This window comes from Pleurodeles waltl, chromosome 10 (assembly GCF_031143425.1).
Source record: "Pleurodeles waltl isolate 20211129_DDA chromosome 10, aPleWal1.hap1.20221129, whole genome shotgun sequence".
NCBI classification, from domain to species: Eukaryota; Metazoa; Chordata; class Amphibia; order Caudata; family Salamandridae; genus Pleurodeles; species Pleurodeles waltl.
In genome coordinates, this window is record NC_090449.1 from 287527851 (window position 1) to 287555725 (window position 27875).

Sequence of the window (27875 nt, forward strand, 5' to 3'; positions counted from 1 at the left end):
CTTAATAGTATATTTAACATATTTGTATATTATTACATTCTCACAAGTTTCCACTCCCTCAATAATGCATTTGCATAGTTCATAAAGGCACATAAGTCGTTATCTCATGCAATAATAATCCTGGTAAAGTACCCATATATATATTTGAAATGTTGTAGGACCCCTGTCCAAATGGCTGAGGCCAATTTTTATTACTGTGATCTCAATGTGCTGTGATTTGTTTTTTTATTTTGGCTCAGGGGGGCCCTCTGTCCCATCTCCCCCCCACCCCCCTCCCCCAAGGGGCCTAGGGGCGCAGGGTATTACTTTCCTGCCCCCGTACATCATTTTTATTTATTTATTTATTTTTTGCAACTTAAGGACAGGGGACTAAGCCCCCAAGTCTATAATTGCTGCCAGTAACTTTTGTCTCATGTTGCTGGCAGCCAGTCTGAGTTCTCGCTCCTGCAACATGGCCCAAGGTAAAAAGGTTCCCTGGGCCATTCAAAACACTCTTTTTCTACTCCAGTATTCCATTGTTTGTCTTTCTGTTTCTCCCTTTTTATTTTAGAACATTCCACGCTAATTTGGTGGAATATTCTAAAGCATTATAGCTCTTCTGCCTCTGACTATAACTGTTGCCAACAGGTCTCTCCCTCATTATAGATCCTCGACTGCAGCATGGGCCTGCGGGGTCTTTAACAACGGTTATTACCCTTGACAGCTTAATTACTATTATTTTCTTGGAAGCCATTCATCAGAATTCATTCGTTTATGGAGGCCTTCTTTTTAACTGTACAGTCAAAACTCTGGTCCTTGAGCATTTCATTGTTGATGCACATCGCTGCAAATGATATTGTGAATCATTATGAATGAGTCAGCCTTGTAACCACCAATCAGTTCGGAGTATGCCCTCTCTGTACTGTTCTATACGCAAATGGATATGATCGGTTGAACAGCAGTGTCCTTGAGAGTCGAGTATTTCCTGTGTAACTGAAGAGGTATGACGGCATATTTATAATCACGTTGTTTGTGACTGGCATGCAGGAGAATAATTTTCTTGAGAGGTCACTGATGGGAACGTTGTGTATCCAACGCATGTTAATAAGTACCCAAACACGTTTTTAATAGGCCCTCTTTATGTGTAATGGAACTGTGTGGGTGGGTAGGTAGCTTGCATTTCTATGTTCCTTTTATTTGTTTCCATGGCGAGCAGTACCTTACTTCCACGAGTGATACTGAGTAACAATGTAGAAAGAGAACTAAGCATTTACAGTGTGTATATGCAGGCTTGTGATTAGAACGAACCTTTTGAAGGGAAGATAATCAAGCTACTGTTAGCAAAGTAAGTAGGTCATGCCTTTATGTGAGTGCCAGGCTGTTGGCTTTATCAATTTATGTCTGTAAAGCATTATTTAAAAAAAGCAAAAGTAAAAAATTACAAAATACTGGAGTAAAACCAACCATATGGTATCGCCAAACTTTAAATTGAACTCCATGTTTTAAATCTTTATTAATTACCTGGTTTGTTTTTCAATACTTTTTCACCCAGGAAACTCTGAACAGAATTTAAAAAGAATAAGGAAGTGTCAGAATATAAAGGGAAACCTTTACCAAGCCTAATTTACTTTTCTCAGGATTCAGCAATTTGGTCCTCTTTATTATCCTTGGAAGCAAATTTATGGCCAGCAAGTGAAGTGTCATGCAAAGTGCATATTCTACCCCAGATGCCACCTGAGTGAGGGCAAAAGATGGCCCTTCTTCCGGGATCTTAAAAGCTTTGTGTGCCAAGGCTACCTGCCTGCAATTTGTGAAATGCAAGGCATAACAAAAACAACCCTTAATATGTGCTATTCAGTCATATCCCTTTTGCTGTGCTTTTACTAGCATGCTGAAAGGGATGGGGAGCAGCACAGTGGGGGGTAGATTTGACAGGAGGAAGCAGCATACGAGGCAGAGAGCAAGAAAACATGTCCACTGTCATGGACTGCTGAATAAAAATGAAGTAGTCTTCTAAATGTGAGCAGTAGAAGGATAAAAGACAGCCAATCAAAAGGATGGTAAAGAGGCTATGTTCCAGGGGAGGGAGAAACAAAAGAAGAGGAAGACAAGCCATTGAAGAAGAAGCAAGAAAATGAGTGCCAATAAGGCCGTCTAACAGTCAGCAATGGGCAGACTGGATGCCCAATGGAAGTCCACAATCGGTATTTCAGAACCAGGCAGTTTGTGCTACCTGGTAGGTGAGAGCTAAAAACTGTAACCTAGATTGAGAAGGCATTGAGAGGAACAATGGCACAGAGGTCCACTGCTATAAGGAGATTCCACACTTTTAATTCAGAAATTAAATATGCTTCCACATGGTATACTGTCCACTGCAGCAGGTGATACATGTTAATGACAGGCATTAAAATAAGACCATGGTCTGAATGCCAATTGATATCCCACTTTTTTCCATAGGATTGCAAAAACATCAGGACTGTTTTACCATTCACCTGTTCTTTGTTTTTTTTGCCTGGCTGTCTCCATGGCCAGGGGGGCAGAGAGGTTGGCAAGCCAGGTATGACGCGAGGCTGGCTTGTGCTGAATTCTTAGCTCTGGCTCTGACCATGCTCTCAAAGGATGTTGGGCACTTTCTGTTCTTAGCTCATTTTTAAAAGACAAGGGGCCTCATTTAGATATTGGTGGATGGGTTACTCCAGCACAACGGTGACGGATATCCTGTATGCCGAAATAGAAATCCCACAGGAAGTAGTGGGATTTATATTTCGGCAGACAGGATATCTGTCACTGTTGTAATGGAGTAACACATTAGCTGATATCTAAATCAAGCCCAAAATCTGCTAACTGCTTTTCTTGAGCTATTACTTTTTATAACTGTAACTTAATACAGTCATATAATCTAGTGTACTAAACTGAACCAGAGAGCCAGAAAAAACAACCTTTTGTAATTGGAAGGGCCTTTATCACATTTTATTTGATGTTGATGCTTGATTCATGGTTAATTTGCCAAATATTATGATGGCTTGGCATATGCTTTGGCTATTAAAGCAATGGAGACCCACCAATGTACAGGAGGAGAGAAATCCACCATAGCCGAAGCAGTTACTCAAAGATCCCACATTGTACCACAGTAACACTGTCTAGATTATGACTAGTATTGACTTGCTTGCCAATATATCATTCCTCTGGTGGTGGAGAACAGCAGAACTCATCACTTATTACCATGGGGTATACCCACATAGAAATCAGGACTGCCTGATAAAGTAAATACCCAGAAGCTAGTTCATCTGGTAGAGTTCTTGCCGGTAGAGCACGCCACAAGGAGGTGCAAGCCATTGTTTAGTAGGCAGTAGCATAGCTCTCAATGGTAAGCAGGAGTGCTGCCTGTGAGTGTGGTGCTGCTCATTGCAGTGTATTGACATACACAAAAGTATCGGTTTAGCTCTACCCTCACAATCTTGCGGCATAACGTTCCGTAGTATCATTTGGCATCAACCACTATAACTTTTTTTTTTAAGTACACTGTAGTTGCTGTTTTTTCTCCATTATTGTGTTTTTGCTTTATCTGTCTTTATCTTCTCCATACTAGCAAAGTCAGCCCAAGAACCCAAATGAAAAGCACCGAAGCAAGAAGTCAAAAGAACCAAAGCCGCGAGTCAAGAAACTGAAATATCACCAATATATACCACCAGACCAAAAGTGCGAAAAGAACGAACCCGAGATGGACTCAAACTATGCCCGCTTGCTGCAGCAGCAGCAACTCTTTCTGCAGCTTCAGATCCTGAGCCAACAACAGCAACACTACAATTACCAGACAATCCTCCCGGCACCACTTAAGTACGAAAATTGATGTGTTTTGGGGCCTATGTTTAGGTCTGGCGTTAGCCATGACCTTCTGATTATTATTATATATATATATATGTGTACACACACACGTTAAAATATATATATTAAATATAACGTATTCACGGGGCTTTAAGTCACCTCTGTTCATCTATTAGTCTGTTGTGTCATTCACATTTTTCTTCCACCCACTACAGCTTACAGTAAGGGGCCATAGGTCGCCCCTCTGCCACCATTGGCATAGAGCCTAGGTTGGGCAATTAAACGATTTGCGCCTGTTTTAGTACTTGTGCTTGTTAAGATGTGATCGCATAACACTGTTCATTACAGATTTTTCTCTGAACACTTTGCACCAGATCCCACCTAGTGGTCTGTTCCTGTCCAGAATATGCCACGGGAGGATAGCATATGCGAAACGGGCACAAATACAGTATATGTGTTCCCCATTTGTCATGTTATTTTTGCTGGGGTGCTTTTTTGTGTCTCAGTTTACAACTGTGTTTAAAAAACATAGCTTGGATAGGCCCGGTGCATCATATCACAATATTCCTGTTTAAAGCCTGCACACAAAAATGGCTACTTGCCTTTAATTATTTAACGAGATGAAGAGTCTGTAATTTTCTAAAAATTCCATGAGGCACTAGTTTAGTAAATTAGTAACGTTATCAGAGCACCACCCAGGGCATTGTGCACCGTAATGTGTAGCGGGAATCCATATGGTAAAAATTGTCAAGCCACTTAGTTACAGTTGAAAGCAAATTAAAGAAATGAGCCTATGTTCCTAGAAAAGAAGTTTTTCCTCTCCGTGGCAAGGTTCTGTGACTTCAATTGCCACTGCAGGTCTTCTTGGACCTGGGAAGTAAATCACAATAAAATGTTAAGTAGGGGACAGTTTACTACCACAGACTAGCCACTCCAGGCTTTGTTACATTTTTATAGGCTCCCTTATGAATGGTCTGATTTCATATGCGCTAATTATCTATGGCACACGAGGAAAACCGAAGTTTCTGGAGTGCGGTGATAATGGCCCATTTCAATTTGGTGCGTGAATTGGCCCATGAAATGTGAGCTAACAAGCTGATTTTAGTACTTACTACACCAAAATCCACATGAGCTAGTCTCGACCGAGGAGTTTACTCCCAACAAATATCGGCAGGTTTGACCAGCCGCCAGCCGTAATTTATCTAATGGATGGTTTTTTGTTTTTTTTTCCTGCATCGGGTACGATAAACACTGCAAAATTCATAATTCCGATAGCTGAATTTATTGTGCAAATCGTAATGAGGCCTTTAGGGAATAGAACACAAAATAAAATAAAATGCCGTGATGGCACTGTGTTTTGACTCTAGGAATCCCAGAGACCTCTCCTTCAAATGAAAGAGTTACAGTGGTCAAGGTACAAAGCCGTGGCTGGTATTATGTTTTTTACACACAGAAGAATCCTACGTGTTTGCACATGGATACTCCCAGTAAAACGTAGATTATAGAATAACTTTAGGTTTGGGAATTATACCTTCCCTCACCAATGCAAACTTTCACAATATATGTTGTTGGTAAAACAAACAAGCATTGCCCATGCCAGTAGATTTGGCTTATTAACTGAAAGTGCCGCCAGTCAGTGAGTGGAATAGTGTTTTATTTACCACATTTGGTAAATAGCATTACACCAGGGTGAGGTTTTTACAAGGAGTTGTAAACATGCTCTTATCCTAACTTTGAACATAAAAATGAGGCATTACATTAAAAAGTGTTTCTTAGCACACGCATTGGGCATGTTTTTGCAACTTTCTAGCCAGGCGTTTTTCTGTAATACATTTCAACAGGTTGGGTCTGATGGAATCTTTTGCAAGAATACCACAAGGGTGTGAAAATTATTACACAACTCCTATTCCTGTTCCACGTGTAAACTGGTGTTGGCTCAGGAACAGGACTTTAACATTGCCTTAAACTTGGTATATTGTGTATTCCCACAGTGTGTTTTGGGACTTTCACCTTTTTTGTGAATGCCTATAGCAGTGCTTAATTTGTGCGGGTGTTCCTCTTGTGCTTGGCACAGCACTTTTAAACATCAGCACTTGTTTATGCGAGCACACCACATGCTGGTGCTCTCACCCTATTTTTCTACCACAACACAAGTGTTTAGCAATCTCATTTATTCAACAATAATACATTTGTACTTCTAGAACACCCCTACAAATTGGGATGACCTGCAATAGTCGATCCAAAATGTCACACTTGTTTAAATGTGATGGTTAGAAGGGAATGCTGGCACTGTCATTTGACAGCAGTGGCAGGAGTAGTGGGTGGTGCTAGCTGCAGAGGATTACTTTGAGCCCTGGCCTTTATATTTTTATAATACATGTGATTCTGTAATCCCTGTATAAACAGCAGTATCTAATTTATTTTTATAATCTGAGACATGTGATTTACCCAGTTGCCGATACTTAGAAAAAACTTCAGAACTTGACTATTATACTTTATTACAGTCAAGTTCTGACGTCACAATGCTTGTTGCAAGAGGCAGCAGCCAAGGTGAAAGGCAGGTCAGGTCAGAGCATGAGCATAATTAAAGCAGCTGTTTAAAGCAACGTAAACAGAATGTTGCTTTTCTTTCCTCTGCTCTATTTTTAGTTAACACCTGCTCGTTGATTACCATTGACGTTGTGGTTTGTAACTCACACTTCCAGGCTTTCCATTTGCTGGCTTTCTTTGCTTTAGGCTCTCCAGGTTCAATGTGTCCCTCCCATTGCCTAAACCATATTTTCTGTATCCTTCCATGAATTTGCTTTCTGTTAACAGGCCTTTAAATCTTGTTCTTATCTTGTCACATTTGGTGTGCATTCAAAGGCCAAGGCCAAATGTCAGGCACTGTCTTCTAAGGGCACTTGTTTACTTGTCTTTCTCTGACTTCAAAGTGAGAGGGTTTATGGGACAATCTTGTTGGATACTCTCGGTAGGAAAGTGTTTTTTTCTAGCACACAATAACATTTAAATGAACTATGTAAGTATTATAGAGTATATCAGAATTATGAACGCACAAATAAAGCACATTTTGTATCATTTCTGAACTGTGATGGAAACAAAAACTTTAATATAATCAAAACAAATCATTAAACTAGGGGATGAAATTTCCACACATTTTCGTCTGCATGTATAGTTTTATTAGTAAAATTATATGGCTGTGCAAATGTAATGATCATTTAAATTGAAAAATGTTGTCTGTAATGACAGTGTGCTACCATACCATGAATTATCCATTGCATGCTACTCTGTGCCACTGCACTTTGCCAAAACACTCTGCGCCAATGCACTTTGCTGTGTATCACTCAAATCTATGTCCCTGCCTTCTACGCCAATCCACTGTATGCCCACTCTAATCTACTCTGGACCACTGCACTCTATGCCACTGCTCTCTACACCACTTTACTCTAGGCCAGTACACTATATGCCTCTCTACACCCCTGCACTACTGCACTCTACGCTACTTCACTCTACTCTGAGACAATCTACTCTACGCTACTGCACTCTATGCCACTCTACTCCACTCTGCGCCACTCTACTCTACGCCTCTCTACTATTAACCCATGCACTCTCACCAATGCACTTTACACAACTGCACTCTATATCACTGCACTCTACTCTGCATTACTGTACTCTGTGCCACTCTACACACCTGCACTCTATATCACTGCACTAAACTCTGTATTACTGTACTCTATGCCACTGCTCTCTACTCTGCTCCACTCTACATCACTGCTCTCTGACACTCTACTCTGCAACACTGCACTCTTCGTCACTGAACTCTCTGCCCCTCTACTCTGCACTACGCCACTAAATGCCACTGCTGTCTATGGCACTGTACTTCTAAATGTATTTTACTGGCATTTAAACATAAGGTAAAACACATAACATTTATGCATTAGATATATCTTGAATATACGTCACATGGTAGATCATCAAAAAATCTATGAGGTGTGTAACTTGGGGAAGGATGGTAGGTCCTATCCAGGGCCATACCAGGCATTCCCAGTAAAACTAGCATCCAGTTAGTAGGCTTGAATAGCGACTCTAAACTGGAAGTTCTTGAGGCACACAGTCATGCAAGATGTGTTAAGTGGGTGCCAAGTTCGCCATCATGTTTGAGCTCAAGCGTGCCGGGCCGGGGTGGGTTGTAGCATCCAGATCGCTCACCATATCTCCTGCAGGCGAGGGGATGGTCTCCAGCACATCACAGGGTGCGTTGCCTGCCAGTTGTTCCAGCATATCACTCCACTCCTCCAAATCTTTCTCAGAATTATCATCTTTGTGCACTTTATGCAGTCTACTCTCCTCAGCCGCTGCCCACTCCAGGTAGTCCGCTTTCCACCTATCTAATCTTGGTCTTTCAGAACTGGCCCAATGAATAGCTATGCGTTGTCTCGTGAGATCCAGACCCAGCTGTGCAAACCTATATCTCATCTTTTTGCCCTTTTTGTGTAATGTTAGTAGACTCAAGATTCAGTGGCGGACTTGAGGGTTTCACCTGTTGTGCCCTTACCCTACAGACTTCCAACCTTACTTCACGACGGATGTGCTCTATGCAAGCTCTGCAGGGTTAAATAAGCTCTCTGTATGAAGTAAAATTCCACTAGCTTGAAAGTTGCATTGCTGGCCACCTCTCAAACCTGCAAGAGGGTTTTGTGCCATTCTCCAACTGCAAGAGATGTCTCTAGCATGTCATCCCAGGCTACTTGGCTACGAGTAAGATTTGTCTGTCTATCAATCTTTAGGGCCTTACTGATGCGGGTAATGATTCCCAATAAGAATCGGGATCAAAGATCAGCTACAGTACAGCGGATTGCTCTGGCTCATACAGATACAAGTTACATATCCCTCACATAATGTGGGCCATACTCTGATATTCTATAAGTTGACACCTCGGACATATCTGATAATGGAGCTTGACTTCAGCACAACATGAAGGTACCTTTAAGGCACAAATCACCTGCGTTACGGCAGCCTGCCATCATCCACAGGCTAAAATCCATGGCTTCCCGGAGGCACCAAAAGGGGAGCAACCACCCGAGCAGAAGGAGTTTGCATATGAGGCACGCCGGATGACTCTGCGAACCACCCTTTCCCAGACTTGGGTCACCTGTCCTAACTATTAGTGACATCTGTGATGGACAGCCATGCCCACTCTTCAGGAGTTGTGGCAGCTGGTACATTCCAATGGAACCAGACAGCAGGTCTTTCTCCCAGTTGGGGTTGTCGTCACACCACATGGCGGCATATTTCAGTCGTCCCACGAAATAATACAATTGAAGATCAGGTAGCCCTAGACCACCCTGTTCTAGGTCTAATTTCAGGATTGCAAGACGGAGCCTGCACCTTTTTCCTGCCCATGCCAATTTCACCAATAGTTCATCTATCAGCGTAAACAGCGATGTGGGCAGGGCCCAGAACGAGTTTTGCTTAATGTAAAGGCAACGCAGTAGAAGCTCCATCTTACTCAGAGCCACGGACCAATTCCTGTAAACCTGCCACCACTCTACCCAAGTTTAGTTCGTTTTGTAGGAGTCGATCTGTATGCCAAAGTAGTGAAAATGTCATAACTCCCACAGAAGACCTTCTTGTGGAAGGTCCTCTGGGTTGTTCGCAGCCAATGCGGGTAGCAGAAATAGTATTGTTTTGTGGTAGTTTATCAGGAGCCCCAATACCCTGTCAGAGTTCTCCATTAGCTGCAGCAGTTGTGGGACTGACTGTTCAGGCTCCTTCACATATATTAATGTGTCATCAGCTTACCTGGACACAATGTGAGTCTGATACCCACCTGTACTCCCCCCTAGGCTGCTCCCAAAGACACATCACCAATGGCTCCGTGGCGAGTGCCTCATTCTGTGTGAAGGATCTCTGAAACCTCTGATCCCGCTCGCACCCTCGCTGTCGGTGTGTGTTATAGAAGCTGCACCCTGGCCACAAAGTTCTTGTCAAGTCCCAATTGACGGAGCACTTCCCATAAATAAGGCCAAGGGAGGGTGTCAAATTCCTTTGCCGTGTCTAAGGCTATAAGGGCAGCCATTAGACATTGCGTGGCATGCATAACATGCAACAGATGTCTCAAGTTCATATGTGTGCTACGTCCTGGGATAAACCCGCATTGGTCTGGGAGGGCCAGTTCCATGATGACCCTATTCAGGCGGAGGGCTAATGTCTTAGCTAATAACTTTATATCCACATTAAGCACTGACAATGAACTGTATGACGCAGGGTCAGTTGGGTCCTTCTACGGCTTTGGAAGCATAATTATAGTGGGTTCCCTCATATGGGATGGAAGCATGCCAAAATCTTTTGCCTCTAATATCGTCTCGAGCAAGGAGGGGAGAAGGCGATCAGAATACTTCTGATAGTATTCTATGGGAGACCATCCAGTCCTGGACTTTTGCCCATGGCCATATCCCTGAGTGCTTTCCCTAAGTCTTCCAACGTGGCATTTGCGCCTAGTGCCACTGCCTGTACTTCTGTTAAATGCAGTGGTTTCCGCTGAACTAAGAATCTCGTCACCTCTGCCATATTGGCATCCCTACTGGCAGAATGTACATGAGCCAAGTGATAACGTAACAGTTGCACTATAGCCACTTGTCCCATTACAGTGACTCCGTTTAGTCTGCTGAGGGCCATGATAAGTGCTGGTGGACACTCCCTTTTAAGTAACCAGCCCAACTTGCACCCTGATCTATCTCCCTCTCTAAGCAATTTCTGTCTAAAATCTTTCTAGACGTAGCAGTCTAGCCTATCCCAGAGGTTCGCCATCTTTCTGTTAAGTTCTACAAGTGCTTGTTTCCACACTGGTCACCCTCAACCTATCCTGCAGCGCTGCAAGCAGTCCCTCTGCTTTTTCCAGCTCCATTTCGAGGTTCATCCTAATGCCATATATTTTACTGAGGCTAACCCCTCTCATGCCTGCTGTGTTCCAATTTTTATCAGAGTAGCCACGGAGAGCTTCATGCATATCTAAATCCTATTCAGAGTCATCTAACACCTCTGGATGCAACTGCCATAGTGGAATACGTGGCCTGTGACCTCGCAGTGTACACTCTTAACAGGAGAGGAGCATGGTCAGAGAGAAAGTGCACCTGATAGTTTCAGTTACCACATTTATGATTCCCTCATTGTTAAGCAGGAAACGGTCTAAGAGGCTGTGCGCATTATGAGTGGAAGAATAGCATTAACATACCAGAAGCGTAGGGTGCTGTTCCCTCCATACATCTAGCAGCTGGAGTCTAGACATAGTTTTGTGCATCCCAGCTGTCATACAGGGCTTCGTGCCCATTCACAGTGGATGCCTGTTTTGCTGACCATCTGAAATGCAATTACAATTGCCCGCCCATATGATAGGTAGACCCACTTCGGGTAACTATTCTGTTTCCAGTGCCAGAAAGAATTCGCCATCATCAATGTTGGGGGCGTAAACTTTCAACAAATGTACTTCCACTTCATCCAGAATTCCATGGAACAGCACGTATCTCCCAGTGATATCGAGCACGTCCTTGCAGTTGGAAAGAGGTACCCGGAGCCACCCATATAGATACTCCCGGGGATTTGAGGAATAGATAGAGGAGTATAGTTGTCCCCGCCATTTTTTATGGAGTTTTTGAGCTTCGGACTCGAGCAGACGAATATCCTGAAGAAACACTATGTTAGCACCGACCGCTTGAGCTATGTGTGTGTCCGGTATCTTTTGACAAATGTATTCAGGCCTCTCACATTCCACATGATCATTTGTATTAGATTAGCCATAACCCAAGTGGTACCAGTCCATTCTCCATCCATATGTCACCTGGATCCTCCACCCCGCCTCCACCCATTTAGCATAAATCAGTCCTTTCTGTGCACACATCATTCTAAAAACATCAATGTATTAAATAACCCCCCCACCACCAACTCTCAGAGTAAACATTGCTGAATGTAACTGGTGCTTGCCCAACCATCAATGTGTCCCAACCCTAGAAACCTACGACACTAATCTTCGCTAATACCGCTGCTAATAGCGAGTCCTGCAAGGAGATGAGTCCTGTTTTTTTGTTTAACTGCAAGTGAAAGAGGTGACTCATCACATCTCAGGCCCCCCTCTCCTCCCTATGGACCCAGTAAACTCTTAGAATTCCTGTTGCATTCTACACACCCCAAGGAAAAGGGAGGGATGTGGGAATTAATTAGGGTAAAGAGCGTGAGCAGCAGCAGAGAAGAAATAAACCAAGTATGAACTTAAGGTTTGGAAAACAAAGTAAAAAAAAGGGTGAGTGAGGTCCCAACAATCCCTCTGGCCCCATACCCAATGACACCCATGTAACTCAAGCTACCCCATCTATGTTGGCTAACATACATCCTGTTACCCCAGTGCCTCCAAGTAAGGAACCAAACTAATAACAAACTCAAACGTCCCTAATAGCGGTGTGCAGTCAGGATTGCACTATAACATCCGAATGATGCCTGCCACAATGCTCATCGTGCCCTACTGTCCCTAATACTGTGGGTCTCCATGCATACGAACCACACATAGGATCTCATCTTGGTCCCTATAATTGAGCAATCGCGCTATAACCGTACACGCGAGTCCACCTGGTGGAAGCAGCAGGGCCAAGGACCGATGGGTACGTTCAACTGCAAAAGTTTGGAGAGGTTCACTGTTGGGAGGGCTGACGTTATCCACTCTTGCAGAAAGGCCTCCGGCCTATCATCCTCTGCTCTCTTAGCTAATGCCACAAACCGAAGTTTATTTCTATGGGATCTTCCCTCTTTATCCTCGATGCGGACCTCCATTGTCTTCAAGCAGGTTTCAAGAGCCATCACCATGGCCCCAAGTTTGGCAATCTCATCTCGTAGTTCCTTCACCTGGCCTTCCGTTTCTACTGACCTCTCGGCAACTCTGCGCTGGTCAGCCCAAAGAAGATTCACATCTAGTGCAATAGCGTTTATTTTCACCTGTACCGCTTGCCCTGTTGCCTATATGGCTGCGAGTATTTGAGCCCAGACAATTCCTCGGGGTCTGTGAGGTTCCCCCCAATCTTGTTGTCCACCACCTTTGTGTTGCGCTGTGTAGCGATCCATTTTTGTCTGCTGTGTACCCCTGGCTGCTTTGTCTTTACCCATGCTATAACAATTTACTATGTGGGTAGAGGCAACCCCACACATAAGCAGTTATCCAGACTGTTGCCCACTTTGGGTGCTGTGATAAATCCCTCCTCATTGGGAGGGTGGCGTGCTGTGTGTTAGTGGCAGACAAACTGTGACGTTGGGGGTCGCTTCTCAGTGTCCAGTCGGTGGGAGGCTTCAAGACCCCAACAATGCCTCGTAGCCTCTGCATGTGTCATCTATTCAAAACGGGGGCCTCAAGCCTCTCCCGCCCTGTGAAGGGTGCAGTGTGGGCAATGAAGTACAGGCCCCTCTTCACCTGCTTATCCCATCAGTTCAGTAGAGCCCGGCACCGGAAAACTCTGCCAGGCCGGGTGCCACACAACATCGCAGTCAGTCTGTTGCTGTCAGCCTATGCGGCCATCCCGTGTACTGGGGGGGCAGGAGGGGTGAATTCCCCATGCCCATCTCCCTCTCCAAAAGAGGCACTTCAGACCTCGGCGGGACTCAGGAACAGTCTGGGGGAGGCCACCAGTTCTTCCCCGGACAGCCGTGAGCAGCAAAATGCAGGTTGTGCCCTCAACAGCGCAGTACTCCGACCGGTCGCCGCCGGAGCACACTAGCCGACCTATGCAGCCCACCAGGAAATGGGGGGGGGATGGGTGGACCCCCGGTCAAGGCCCCACGGCAGCTGTCTCCAGTTTGGGGGGGTGCGCGATCAGCCCCCGTTGGGTTTGCTCATCAGCTTGGGGAAGCGCCCGACACCCTCAAGTGGCCTTTCTCCAGCTGCGTCACTTGTAGCGCCATCCTCCAACCGGCGGCCGCCTCCCTCATAGGGGCCCAGGCGATCCTGGGTGGATGTCCGGATTGTGCAGGATTATTACCGCTGGCCCGAAGCGCGCTTCTAGTGCTGCCGCTTGGCCATCTTGCCTGCCACGCCCCCTCTCTGGCACCACTCTATGCTACGCTACTCAGCACCACTCTATGCCACTGCAATCTATGCCACTTGACTCTACTCTGCACTCTAGGCCCCTGCACTCTATGGCACTCATATCTACTCTGTGCCACTGCCCTCTGCATCATTAAACTCTACGCCACTCCGTTCTGCACCACTTTACACCACACTACCCCCCTGCACTTGGTGCCTCTGCACTCTGCTCTGCGACACTGGCCTGCACCACTCCACTTCATTGTGCACCACTGCACTCTACTGTGCACCAGTGTAATCTATGCCACAGCATTCTATTCTGAATTCAATGCCACTGCACTCTACGACACTATACCCTGCAACACTCGAATCCAGTGCACTCTTCACTAGTCTACTCTACGCCACTCCAGTGTATGCCACTCTGTGACTACACACTATGCCACTCCAACACACAACACTTTCTGCCACTCCACTCTACAACACTACTCCACTCTGCCATTCCACTCTGCAACACTCCACGCCACTCTTCTGTATCACACTAACTTTTAGCAATGCTGAACAGCAGCCACACTGGTGAACAACATGGTTTAAACACGCTGGCAAAGCCAATAGTTCTTGCATAGGTGAGACCTATTGGCTGTGCCAATGCTGGTTTAGCTTACAATGACAAGTAGAGAGAACATTTTTTTAGCGAAAAACTCTAGATAGTTAAGAGAAAAACTAGAATCTTTCTGCATTTTTCTACACATTCTGAGCTAGTTCAGCTTTTTTTTTTAAATGTTTTTTATTGAACTGTTTATAATATCTGTTTGCAACAAATAATTAACAGGGTTTTTACGTGGCTAATTTTGGACTAGAAGTTTTATTTTTATTCTTTGTGTTTGCAAATATGTTCGCTCTTTTATACGAAAGAGCCACAGAACAAGGTTTGAAGTGGTTTGTGTGAAATGTGATGGTGTGACCTTGTGTTGTATGGGATAAAATGCCCACTGGTGTACATGATGAGGAAATTGCACGTCACCTCAGAGTTCCGTAACCTTATAAAGGAGCTCTGCCTTCGGCCTCGTTCCTCTGTATGATTATTGAACTCCCTGGTGACTTGCAATGTCCTTCTAATGTACGGTGGGGGTACTTTATCCCTTACATAAATTAAGCACTGGTCCACAGTGGAGCATGCTGAGAACCATAGCTTGACCCGTTTAGAGAGTCATTTATGAAAAGTGGGCTGTTCTGTTCTGGAAGTCATAATTTTGTTGTTAGACAACTGTTGCAGAAGTTCAGAAGCTAGAAAAGCAATTACTTTTACCCTTAATCTAATTAATATTCTGCATATACTCTCCTGAGGCAATATAATTAACTGCAACTTAACCATTCAAACATCTTTATTCTGATGGACAGCACCTGTTTTACATGAAAAAGTTTTGTGCTGAATTAAACTTATGTAATTGATTGATAGATATTGGTCTTCGGCTAATAAAAGCTGGTGTAATTTGACTTTAGATTTTGTTATTTTCAGTTCGTCTTGTTCTTGAGTGAAAATGACTGTTTTCACTGCTTCTGTGTGTGATTTGAGGTTTGGGTGAAATTTCCTAGTGAAAGGCTGCTACAGGAGTCTATTAAATATGCCCTCAAACATCAAAAGCGTGATTTTCTTCTGCAACGTTTTCCTATGTATTGCCTTTGAAGATGATCTGGAAACTTAAGGGGTTGTTTTAAATTTGCCAGAGATGCTGTCAAATCTCTAGGGTGAAGGAGACATCTATCAAAATATAGAGTTTTATGCAACTCTGCCAGGAAGTTTTTACTAAAAGTACTCATGCCACCATGGAGGAAGAACTTTCAGTAAAACTGTCAGTATCTCTCTCTCTGAATTATTTCTTTTGAAAACAAATGCCATAACAAGGGGCTTGTTTCTGAAAACCAAACAAGAAATGACCCTTAAACATGGGGTATTAACTCCAGGCACATCAAGGAAATTTTTACTTTAGTTGTTAGCAGCCATTTGATAAAGATTTAGGGCCAGATTAGAGCTCAGCAGACTAGTTACTGTGCCACAATGGTGACGGATATCCCATCGCTGAAATCTAAATCCCATATGATTTAATGGGATTTACATTTGGGCCGCCTTCCTACATAATTTTGGCCTTCCAATTCTGAAAAGGCAGTAGCCTTGTAGTAGTTGGGCTGCCAGCTTAAGGGTCCTGACAACAGTCAAGCAAAGCTCCGTCATTGGAAATCCATCAGTTTCCCACCTTTAGCTAAGGCAGGAAAGCAAAGACTGGGGCAGGCTAGAAAACTCACGATTTCTTTTATGGCATCTCAATTTCTGTCTTGCTCTGTGTTTCTTCAGTCAGTGTGGTCTGTTTGCTTGCTATCATAGAATTCTTCAAGGAAAAACAACAAGAGTATACTCTCTGTAGCTGTGTAATTTCAGTAATGAAAATTATTTCATGTGTAATTTTGCATGTTTTGCAATGTACTGATGGCATCTAGGCAGCTTACCGCACTTTGGAGAGTTCTTACATCTTGTATCGTTTTTTTCATCTGCTTTTGAAGGACACTAAATGACAAACTCAACGAGAATGTGAACATAGCACAAAATATTTCAAGCAACAACATATCTGCAGTGATGAACAACTCAAACAAACAAAACAGTGTACCAGCCAGAAAACCCGGACCTCTGCCTTCCAACCTGGATGACATGAAGGTAACAAAACCAGCAGGTACCATGCGATTTAGGTGTAATGTGACCAGATCCTGAGAAACAAAAACCCTCACAGGCCATAGAAGTAATAGTGAAAACTGACAATGATCAATGCAGCGCTTTTTGTGACAGTATTTCTGCATTACGTTTTTCTTCTTTACACATGTTAAGACTGTCTGGACAAATGTTCCACCTCATTAGTAAAAATGTAACACTCAAATACAACAATAGGCGATCGAAATGTCACCAGTCAGACTGTGTGAAGGGCATTATACTGCGCAGCAACACAGACTAGTGAATTTTTGGTAACTTTTTTAAATGAGTTAGAAATATTTTCCTTGGTAAAATCTGCAAATTATTCAAAAGATAATGGATTATGGGGCGCATATGCAACAAATACATATCTATGCGAAAAACACAAAGAGAGCAGAATTGCATAATTCCGGTGTCCCAGCGTGTGTGTTTATGTGTGTGTTTGTGTGTGTTTGTGTATATGTATGTCTGCACCAATTGTGGATTGCAGTGACTTTCAAACATTGAAAAACGTTCTAACACGATTGTTCTCTTAAAGTCTTCATTTACAAGGCTACATTTGCGAACATTACCACTGGGAGACCCTCCCTCCTATGGCCCCCTGCTCTCCACCCCCACTCCACTCTGTCTCCCTCTGCTGAGAGCATGCAGCTGACCGCCCGCGCTGCCTGAACGAAAAAGATAAATTCATCTGTTTCAGACTTTAGAAGCACCTGTGAAAATGAGAGCATACATTTCAGTTCTGCTTTTTAGGATGACTTGACCTTTGTCTCAAAAACTGGTGCATGCATTTTATAATTGATAAAAGCGCTAGGGCACCGGGGCAGTCCTTTGGAAACCAGGACTGCCAGGGAAGCTCTGGAACGTCTGGCCACCCTATGCAGTTTGGGCTTCCAAGATTTTAGAAACGCTATTGTGTGCTTTTAATTGAAAAATTGTACCTTATATAGAGTTTGGTAGATGAGATAATCTGTGGCGCATATCCTGTATTACAAGTGCTTTATGCTATAATGTGCTTGTAATAAGGCGGACAGGCCACCCGCCAAGTTTGTGACAGAGTTTACTGTCCACTGAGCTCTAAATAAGACCCATCATATTTCTAAAATTCTGGGATTGAATCATTAGGGTGAATTGGTCATTCTTGCTCACTGACTGGAGGCTTGTGTTAGAACCCAGATATATAACCCCCACCCACCCTCTCCTCCCAGGCCCCATTGCAGCCACGGTGTCCCGAGGTGTGTAGCTGGTATATGAATATTTTTGCCACGTCCGTACTTGAGAACTGAATTTCAGCAATTCACTGCTGAAAATAAGTGATTTTTAAAGAAAAGAGTGTTTTAACATACTGGCACAATTTTTCAGGACACTAAGGGGGTTATTCTAACTTTGGAGGAGTGTTAATCCGTCCCAAAAGTGACGGTAAAGTGACGGATATACCACCAGCCGTATTACGAGTTCCATAGGATATAATGGACTCGTAATACGGCTGGTGGTAAATCCGTCACTTTTCCGTCACTTTTGGGACGGATTAACACCTCCTCCAAAGTTAGAATAACCCCCTAAGTTAGCAAAATAGATATGAGCTCCATTGCATCAAGATAGGTAAGCGACTCAATTAAAACTAATTTTGTGAAGAAATGCCATAGGTTGAAAATATAGGGGGTGATTCCAACTCTGGCGGGCGGCTAACGCCGCCCGCCAGGCGGAAACCGCCATTTGGCCGCCATGCGGGCAAATTTCCGCGGTCCCCATTCCATCATTCCCGCTGGGCCGGCGGGCGCTAACCAAGTTAGCGCCCGCCGGCCCAGCGGGAATGAGGCCGCAACACAGAAGCCGGCTCCGAATGGAGCCGGTGGTGTTGCGGCGGTGCGACGGGTGCAGTTGCACCCGTCACGCTTTTCACTGTCTGCTAGGCAGACAGTGAAAAGCTAGCCGGGGCCCTGTTAAGAGGCCCCTGCACTGCCCATGCCACTGGCATGGGCAGTGCAGGGGCCCCCAGGGGCCCCAGGACACCCCTTACCGCCAGCCTCTTCCTGGCGGTGAAAACCGCCAGAAACAGGCTGGCAGTACGGGGGTCAGAATCCCCAGGGCAGCACTGCTTGCAGCGCTGCCTTGGCGGATTCTCCCAGCCGGGGCAAAAACGGCTGAATACCGCCGGCCCCGGCAGGGTGACCGCGGCTTTACCGCAGCGGTCAGAATGCCATTTGAAGCACCGCCAGCCTGTTGCCGGTGCTTCCATCATTCGTGACCCCCATAGTCTTAAGGGCAGCCCCAAATATATATATATTTTTTTACTTGAATGCTCGTTTAGGGTTCCTGCTTTGCCTCTGCATGTTCAGCCTTTGTCACTCTGCAGGTTTCATTATTATCTGACAAATTTATGTCTTTCACACCAATACTAACCTTCCATGGTACTATTTTTCTTTTAGTTTAGTTGTGGGAATAGATGTAATTAAATTCAAGTACGTCACTGCTGTTACCTTTGTTGTATAAAACCTTGTTTGTCTTTGGTGTGTTCCTGTTCTTCTTCTTATTCTTGTCATTAATAAAATACATTCATAGTTGGCCCAATTCACAAAACATTTTGAACACCCATATTTTCTTTAGTTGTCCAAAAAGTGTCATCTGCAAGTGCAGGTGGCAGATTCTATCTCTTACGGATTTTTAAACATTTAGGCCCACAGCTAGTATTAGCTACTGTGGAACCTAAGCGAATACTGCACATTTTCTGCAGTAGTAACGTTATGGCAATTGGGGTTTGGGGGGCCAGGGTAAGGCACAGAGGATGGCCATATGAAAAGTGGTGGTATCCCACAGATTCGTCACTTTCTGGGTATTTCCATAACTTTCCAGTGGTTTACTGTTTACACCTGATTTGCACAGTGCTCTAGACCCAAAGAAGGTTAGAGTACATGTGTACATTATGTGTGAAAAATCTCCAAACATTTCCAATTTTTTCGATGTGTTTATTTGAATGAAAAAGTCTTCATTTGCAATCTACATTTCGCAATGTTTGCCCCCCCAGGTTGTCTATCCTCTGTACAATCTGCAAACTTGTACGTATGAAAGGAGTATACCTGGAAATTGACCACTTATATGTATTTACAGAAATGCTCTTGGATATATTTGTGCTTGCCAAATGTATTGAAACCTATGCTGCTACACACATCCATGGCTGGACTTGTCTACAGTTCATAGATTTTACACACATTATAAATCAGGCCCAGGTCCAGATCATGTACAGATGTTTACTATTAAAATAGCATCTGTTCCCTATAACTTGATACCTGACCTGGAATGCCAATGTTCATTACTGGGACCACAGACAATACTGTTGGTGATGGAGCTGCTGAAGCTGATGTTTGATCAATGTACAACCAATAACATTGGTCATTATTGGATCACTAATAATGTATTTGTTATTGGGACCACTGATGTACTACTATTCAGTGCTGGAGCTACTGATGCTAATGTTTGTTTTTGCACCATTCAAACAAATGTTCCATGTTTTTTCCTAATACTTATTACCGTGCCAGTTTCCTTGCCTACTATGGAATGCATGTTATACATAACAGAAAATTTGTATCTATGGCATAAGCAACAGTTATACAATGCAGTTACGTGCCTTCATTCTAGTATGTGTTTCTGTCATGAATGGTCTCTTGGTCATGTACTCGATTGACGACCCAAAGTTCTGAATATAAAAAGAAAGACTACAGACATGTCAAGTATTTTGCTGCTCACAATCTTAAAAGTGTTTGGCCTCAATACATCTACCACTGGAGAGGACTTGGAAAAACAGAACCTCTTAACTGAACCAGACTGTCTGTTAATGTCTAGGTTACTAGCACACGGGTGTTGTGGCGTTTTCATCCTTCATAGGAATCAATGCTCATTGAGGTGGATGAATTTTTGGACCCAATAAGTAGTGTTAGAACTTTCAGACTTTCAGTACCATCATAAACAATTTGAACACCATAACCAATGTGGCCAACAAAGGAAAAACTCCATTCAGGAAATACAGTTACAGAATTTATTACAAACACAAGCTCAAAGTAATGTAGACTATGCGCAAAAGTTATAAAGTTACATAATCAGCAAGGGGTTGCCCACGACATCGAAATAGGTTTAGGCAAACTAACATTACTAAAACCAAGCATTCAAGAAGAAGAATGCATAACGTCAATAAAGATATCTGAGACACTGAGATAATACTTTGATCAGAGTTAACAGTTATTGGCCAATCCCAGTTTGGCAGAGTCAATCTTTGGCTGGACACAGCTCAACCTGATAACTAACCAAATCAGGGGATTACATGTGAGGGGAGGAACACATGCGGGCAGGTGCCAAACAAATTTGGGAAAAAAATAATCTCGGACTGCAGACCACAAATTAAGTCAAGCAAAATAAAATAAAAAGGGAAAGCGCCAGCATCTCATAAGCTTGGTCAAGAGCCTTCTGAAAGGGAGAATAAAAGGATTTCTAAATCTAAAAGGGCATTTTAAAGGAATCTTCATCAGCAAAGCATAAGGATAGCATCTGGGGACTGCAAGGGTCTACTCGGGATTCCTCAGAACTGCTCAAAGTTCAAATGTCCATTGATATTTTAGAATTCACAAAGCACTCTGATTCGTCAAAGATATCAGTTCATGTCATCCAGTAGTGATCCATCACCAGACTCCAAGTTGTAACAGTCCAAAACTTTCCCAGGTGTGTGATGTAACATCTCCATTTGTGTGGCTCCACCCACATTGAAACGATTGTAGACCATACCAGTCCATGTTCCACACTGTTCTTCCGTCAAGGACACTAGGCTACATTCTCTCTATACTTAAACAATAGAGTCTATTACCAACAAGCTAAGATTCTTATGAGAACATAACTTTAAAAAAAGTTCATGTTAGGAAATGAATCATCATTTCTAGCACGGTCACCAATTATAAGCCACACTCATGCTAACACAAGAAAAATATAAAATGCATTTAATTCATTTGTTTTAATAAAATGCATGCTATATGCAAACTTATAACTTCAGCATTATTAATATTTCATTATTATGGATAATACATTTCATTTAATTTACTGCATTTCGTTAAGTACAACAGAGAATCACATCACTCTCACTTTACAGGTGTTTTCAGACCCATTAATCATTATTCAATATCATTTCTATATGCACTGTTAGTCTAGAGTCTAAATTACATTATGACATACGTTTTATCCCTCTAACATGTAATTTAATTCAAATGCGTCCTATGTCGGACTTAGAAATACAAGCAAATGCACATTTTAAAATGCGTGTCAGTGCAGCTTTCTACGTTTAACCATTAAACCTACGATTAACATAAAAAATGAACTGTCATATTCCAATGACCTTTGTGACACGAGGGACTCTACGAAAGGTTAGACTTCATCACAGGACTACTCGTATTCATTTTCAACCATTCTCTAAGTACCGTGGCTCATGGTTTTGTCTTGAACCTGACTGCCGCCAGTGCTGCTGAATGTCAAGGTTGTCGAATCTCAAGTCTGTCTCATCTTGATTTCACTCAATTTCCTCTGTTCCTCCATCAAACTCTCCTTGCTCCTTTATCTTGCTCTTGCAGGTTCTTTTCATCTTTTCCATCTTTCTTCTACTCCTTTTCAATTTTTCTGCTTTTCTTTCTTTTTTCTGGGTCAGAGTCTTTCGGCAAAAACAAGTGTAGTCCAAAAAATGCCAGGCAGTAGGCCCAACTTGCAACCACAAGCTCAAATTGAGCAATCAACGTGTCACAAAAATCAGTGTCACCCTCAGACTATAGTGCAAATGGAAACTACAGCTCCCAGGGTAAGATGTCACTGCAGCAGTGAACCATACACCCACTTCTGTAATCCACAGAATGCAGGGATTAACAACAGTGCTGTCCCCTGCATGGAGCTAAACTGGCCTTTGGCATCATTAAATTGGAAAATATCTGGCTGACCATAAGTTTTCTGAACTAGAAAATTGTCAAACTATAAGCCTAAACTAGACAGGTCTGTGTTATTTATAGGGCATTTTGTAAAAAGCATATCTGATTAGCAGATACATTCTTATCCTTTGTCTCCAACAATCCATGAAAAACTTAAGTGGTGGCTTCTTCATTGTTCTAGCTTCATTCTTCTTGGAACCTTCATCTAACCACGAGTCTGTTAGAGTTCAGAAAAAACGAAAAATCTTCCTATTATAGCAGTCCCACTCCACTCTTAGTACAGCAGTAACTCACTGCCTGAGCCCTAGCTCTAGATGGAAATATACATTTTCCCCACTCTCTCTGTCAGTCCTATCTGCAATTTCCAGAGTGCTCAGAATATTACTAATCTCAGTACCTATGATCCACCATTATGTTCTAACCCAGCAGTTCTTAACCTTTTGGCTTCTGTGGACCCCCACTGAGGCATTACTGGAATTTGAGGACCCTCACTGAGTTATTATCGGAAGCCTGAGACCACTGGCCTAAGGAGTTTCTGTGATTTGAACCTCAAAGCAATCAACAAAAAGTTGAAAAACAAGTATACACCAAACAAATGCTCAAATATTGAAGTATTTTCTTTGATTCACAATCAACTATAGAAAACGTTTTTAAATGGCCAATTGTGCCTCTTTCTTTGTATGTACTTTATTAATTTGAATGTTTTAATTGTGGTATTCTTTCATTTTGTAAAACAGTTGCAGATCTCCTGAGTAGACCTCATTGACCCCCAAGGGTCTTCAGACCAGAGGTTAAGAAGCATTGTTCTACCTAATACTGATCACATCTTGTCCGCTGTGATTGAATAATATACTTTAATGTAGTGAATGTTTTTAATTCTTTCCAGAAGCCTAGCGAAATGTCACACACAAATCTATCCGTGCCATATGTGTCTTCCACTCAAAAATAAAGCATGTGCACCTTGTGGGTGCCTTGCAGTATACAAAGAATAGAAATATACATTTTAAAAGGTTTTTCTCAGAATCACTTTAGAATGTTCTTTTAATTCTGTTGAACAAAAAACATTATGTTCTGTTTTCTAGGTTGCAGAACTGAAGATGGAGTTAAAATTAAGGGGCTTAACCGTGTCTGGCACGAAAACTGACCTTATTGAACGCTTGAAGCCTTACCAAGAAATTAGCAACAATAATGTCATGAACAACAACATTAATACACCAACCACCACAACAGTGACCATCAATAACACAGGAGAAATAACGATGTCAGGTGCTTTAACCACATGTGTGGTTAACTCCTTATCCAGCGTTTCTTCCGAAGGGCTTTTTGCTGGAAATGGCAACAGTCAAGGGCACACTGACAGAACAGGCTCACCTCTTCCCATGTCTCCAACTCCTTCAGAGCAGTCCAGCCAAGGCACTGATGACACTAACATAACTGATACTTTCACAGAAATTATGACCATGATGTCACCATCACAGTTTATAAGCACGTCCCCCTTCAGGGTGAACATTAATGAAGATAGTTCGAGTACTAGCATAAGTTTAGTGAGCATGGAACTTGATTCTGCGGAAAAAGATCGCAAGTTGCAAGAAAAGGAAAAACAGATTGAAGAACTGAAACGTAAACTGGAGCAGGAGCAGAAACTTGTGGAAGTGCTAAAGATGCAACTGGAGGTAGAAAAACGGAATCAGCAACAGTCATTGTCCATTCCTGTGGTTCATATGGATCAAACTCCCTTCAACATTGTTGTCAAAGATGAGAATTCAATAACTGACTGCTCCAATTCCAGGCAACTGATGTCACAGACCAGTCAGTCTTTGGGACAAGTTGCAGTGTCTGGCAATGGTCATAACCCTGGTGCGACACAGGCTGTAGTAATCAAGCAAGAAGCATCGTTATCCAAAAACACTCAACAGAAAATAATCCCACAGTTTTTTCTGAGCCCCCAGAGACAGCCATCAGCTGCAGTAGTTAGTCAACCTGCAGCAATACTAGCCACTCCAGCAACTCAGTTGATTCTACCAGTTTCAATCCACGCAACCGGTTCAACTAATCAGATGCAGCTGTCAATGGTCAGTGTAAATTCTTTGTAATTTGTATTGTGTTGATAGTGTGCATTTCTAACTTTTTAGAGTGCTTCTGGGCACAAATATCATTAGTAGGTTCTACTTGTTTTTCTTCAATAGATTTTAATGGTATACTGAATGTCCACAAAATGGTACATATTTCTGGCTCTATTGCTTTTGCTGTTCCTCTGTTGACTTTTAGTATTTCCAGTATTTATGAATGAACATATCTACTTAAATCCAGTAATGCTCCAAGTTAAAATAAAGATACGTTGTGGGCTGTTAATGAAAAATAAGTAATCTGTGATTAAGAAATGCAAAATGGAGAATACAAAATTAAGACATTTATTAAGACAAGGTTTCTGATTTAATATTAGGCTGATATTGATGATCTATAAAAAAAGAATGCAATTGTGATGAAAATAAGAGGTCAATGTTAATGTCTACACTCACTGAAATGCTATGCCTAAATCCACCTTAGTATCTACTTCTAAATGTGTACCTTTATATCTTCCCTTACATCTAGGTCTTCTGTAACCCTTCACATGCCTCTGCATCAGTACTTACCGCCATACCTACCTGTGCACCTACTCTAACCTCTTCTACTGACTCTTTAAACTTACCTTTAGTACACCTCTCTGTACTTACCTTTACCCTCATGCTTAAATCAATGTCCAACTCTCTTTTAAATTAGTGACACTTTGCTTTTTTTTTCTTAAATGAGAAGTTTACTTTGCCTCAGCATTCTTTATTTTTTCTAAATTAACTTCCCTAGAAAAGCTTTTATTTTTGCATCTCATTTTGGAAATGTCATGATGGTGTTTCTTTATTATGGTATGTTTATGTTTTCATGATGCCACTTTGCTAAGTCTCTTAAAAGGTAATGGAGGGAGTGATTGAGGAGAATAAGGTTCAGTTAACATGAAGATGCCTCTTTGTACGCAATGATATGAGAGTTTTGCCTGGCCTTTGATCTTAAGGCAGGTACTCTAAGTGTTTTTTCTGCAAGTTAAAGCCAGCTGACTTTTGATTCTGAAATTTGGTTTTGGCCAACATGGACATTGTGTCGTACTCCAGTCAATTTACCACAGAGACAAAATTAAATCAGACCTACAGTGAACACAACAATAAATGGAGTAATAATAAGGTTGTAGTGATGTATTTCCTTCTCTGCCTTCTTAGATAACACTGTACATTGTTTTGTCTTCACAGCCCAGTCCATTGCTGCCACCTAATACTTAACGTTTCTGATTATTCAGCATTCAGAGTCTTTATTTTTTAACATTTTAATTTTACTATCATATCCATTGTCTCCTTTGGAAATGCCAATCCGTTAGATACCACTGTCCTTTTAAAGTCCATTCTATTAATCAGTACATTACTGACCACTGGGATTCTGCGATATGAAACATTCCAACTTTGTTTACATTCAAAAACAGCAGATTGTGCTATGTATGTTTTTGCCTTTTCGTTTGATTCATACACCCATGTATACAGTTTGGAATTCCTAAGCACATTCAACAGGGAAGTTCAAGTTTATGCTCTAGGTTCTACGGATGTGAGATCTTCCTATCTGGAAAGAATCTTGGAAAGATTCACAAAGGTAACGTACTCTTGTGAGTATTTTACTTGTGTATGTTTATCCTTACACTTTTGAGTAACTTTGCTGAGCTAGTCACAAAATCTGAGTGTAAAGTTACACAAAAATGTAAACTTATTTCTCCACCCCTTGAATGAGATAGTGGATTGAAATTTGTGAGTGTTAAGTTGCTGCTGCCAAAAATGAAACAGAAGTAAATCTAGCACAATGTATAGACAGCCACTGATACTGCATCACCCTTCCAATAAAAATAATGGAGGTAGTGACTTAAACTACATCCCCATAAGAAATAATGTTTAATTAAACTAGTTAAAGTAGCTACAAATAATATAATTAAATGTTAAAATAAAATCTAAAAAGAAAACATATTTATTATTTGAGTATCGAATATTTAACAACCTTTTTGAAGTTAAAAATTATTGTAAAATGTATTTGTATTAAAATATTATAAATGTATGTTTAATTAATTCTATACATTATTTTTAATAATTAATAATGCATACTTTTTTGTTGAAGGTGGTTATTTTTTTTTTAATTAAACTTCACAAAAAATATTTTTATTAAATTTAACATTTAAATGAATTAAAGAATGTATTCAACTTTAAGTTAATAGTGCTGTGTCATTTTGTTCTTCTGTTCTGCATTTAATGTGACTATATGAAGTCAAACAACAATTATTAACATGAAAAAATGTACCAACTTTTTCCAGGTTTAAGAAACGTTTTGTAAATTTTCTTATATTTTACCATACAGAGATTTCTGCTCCAACTGTGGAGACTTTATAGTAAAATATAGGCAAAAGTAAAAAGTTTATTTAACTTAAAAAATAGTAAAAATATTTTGTTAAATATAAATGTATTTTATGTGTTTCATGTAAATGTAGAACAAAATAAAAAAGTTACAGCATTGCCGACTCTTTTTAAAATCAAACTTTTTTATTTGAATATATTTAATTAAATGAAAAATATTTTTCTGAAGTTCAAATTGGAATAAAGTCCCACCTAAAATTAAAATAAAAAGATATATTATGTATTAATAATTATTTAAAGAAATGTATATAATAATTTTAAGTAATTTAATTATATTTTAATAAAAAAATAATTGTAATTTAAGTTTTAATATTTCAGCAAAGATTACTAAAATTTTTCAAAATACAAATGGTTCATTTTTAGATAATTTTATGTACATTAAATTACATTATTTATATGTTAACTATTTAAAATGATTTATTTTTAATTTAACATTTGTTCCTATGGGTGTCATTTTAAGGGCCTCATTACGAGTTTGATAGAGGGGATTACTCCATCAGAAACATGACTGATATCCAGTCCGCCGCATTACAAGTTCTGTAGGATATAATGGAACCTGTAATATAGCAGACAGGCTATCCGTCATGTTTGTGATGGAGTAATCCCCTCCGCCAAACTAGTAATGAGGACCTAAGTCCTTATCTCTATTATCAGAATGTGTTGCTGTACATGTGAGTGGCCACTGATGGTGTTTGACTTACTCCAGCTCTGACCTGGAGTATACTTACTACTATTTTGCATTTTTCTTGCTACTTGTAACTATGGAAATGCAATTTGTGAATAGGAGTGGGCTTACTCCTTTGTGAGGGGGAGCATGTCCCTCCTTATATCCCCACAGCCCTTAACCT

At 41.6% G+C, this 27875-nt stretch overlaps 1 protein-coding gene across 1 annotated transcript in view; it reads left to right on the top strand.

The window, feature by feature from the left end:
- The window catches only part of MRTFB (myocardin related transcription factor B), a 314132-nt gene that overhangs the window by 190034 nt on the left and 96223 nt on the right, over positions 1-27875 (top strand). The window contains exons 8-10 of the mRNA XM_069210422.1: positions 3569-3816; positions 16421-16571; positions 23635-24624. Coding sequence (XP_069066523.1) covers positions 3569-3816; positions 16421-16571; positions 23635-24624 — 1389 coding nt within the window. The remainder of the gene's footprint in view (positions 1-3568; positions 3817-16420; positions 16572-23634; positions 24625-27875) is intronic.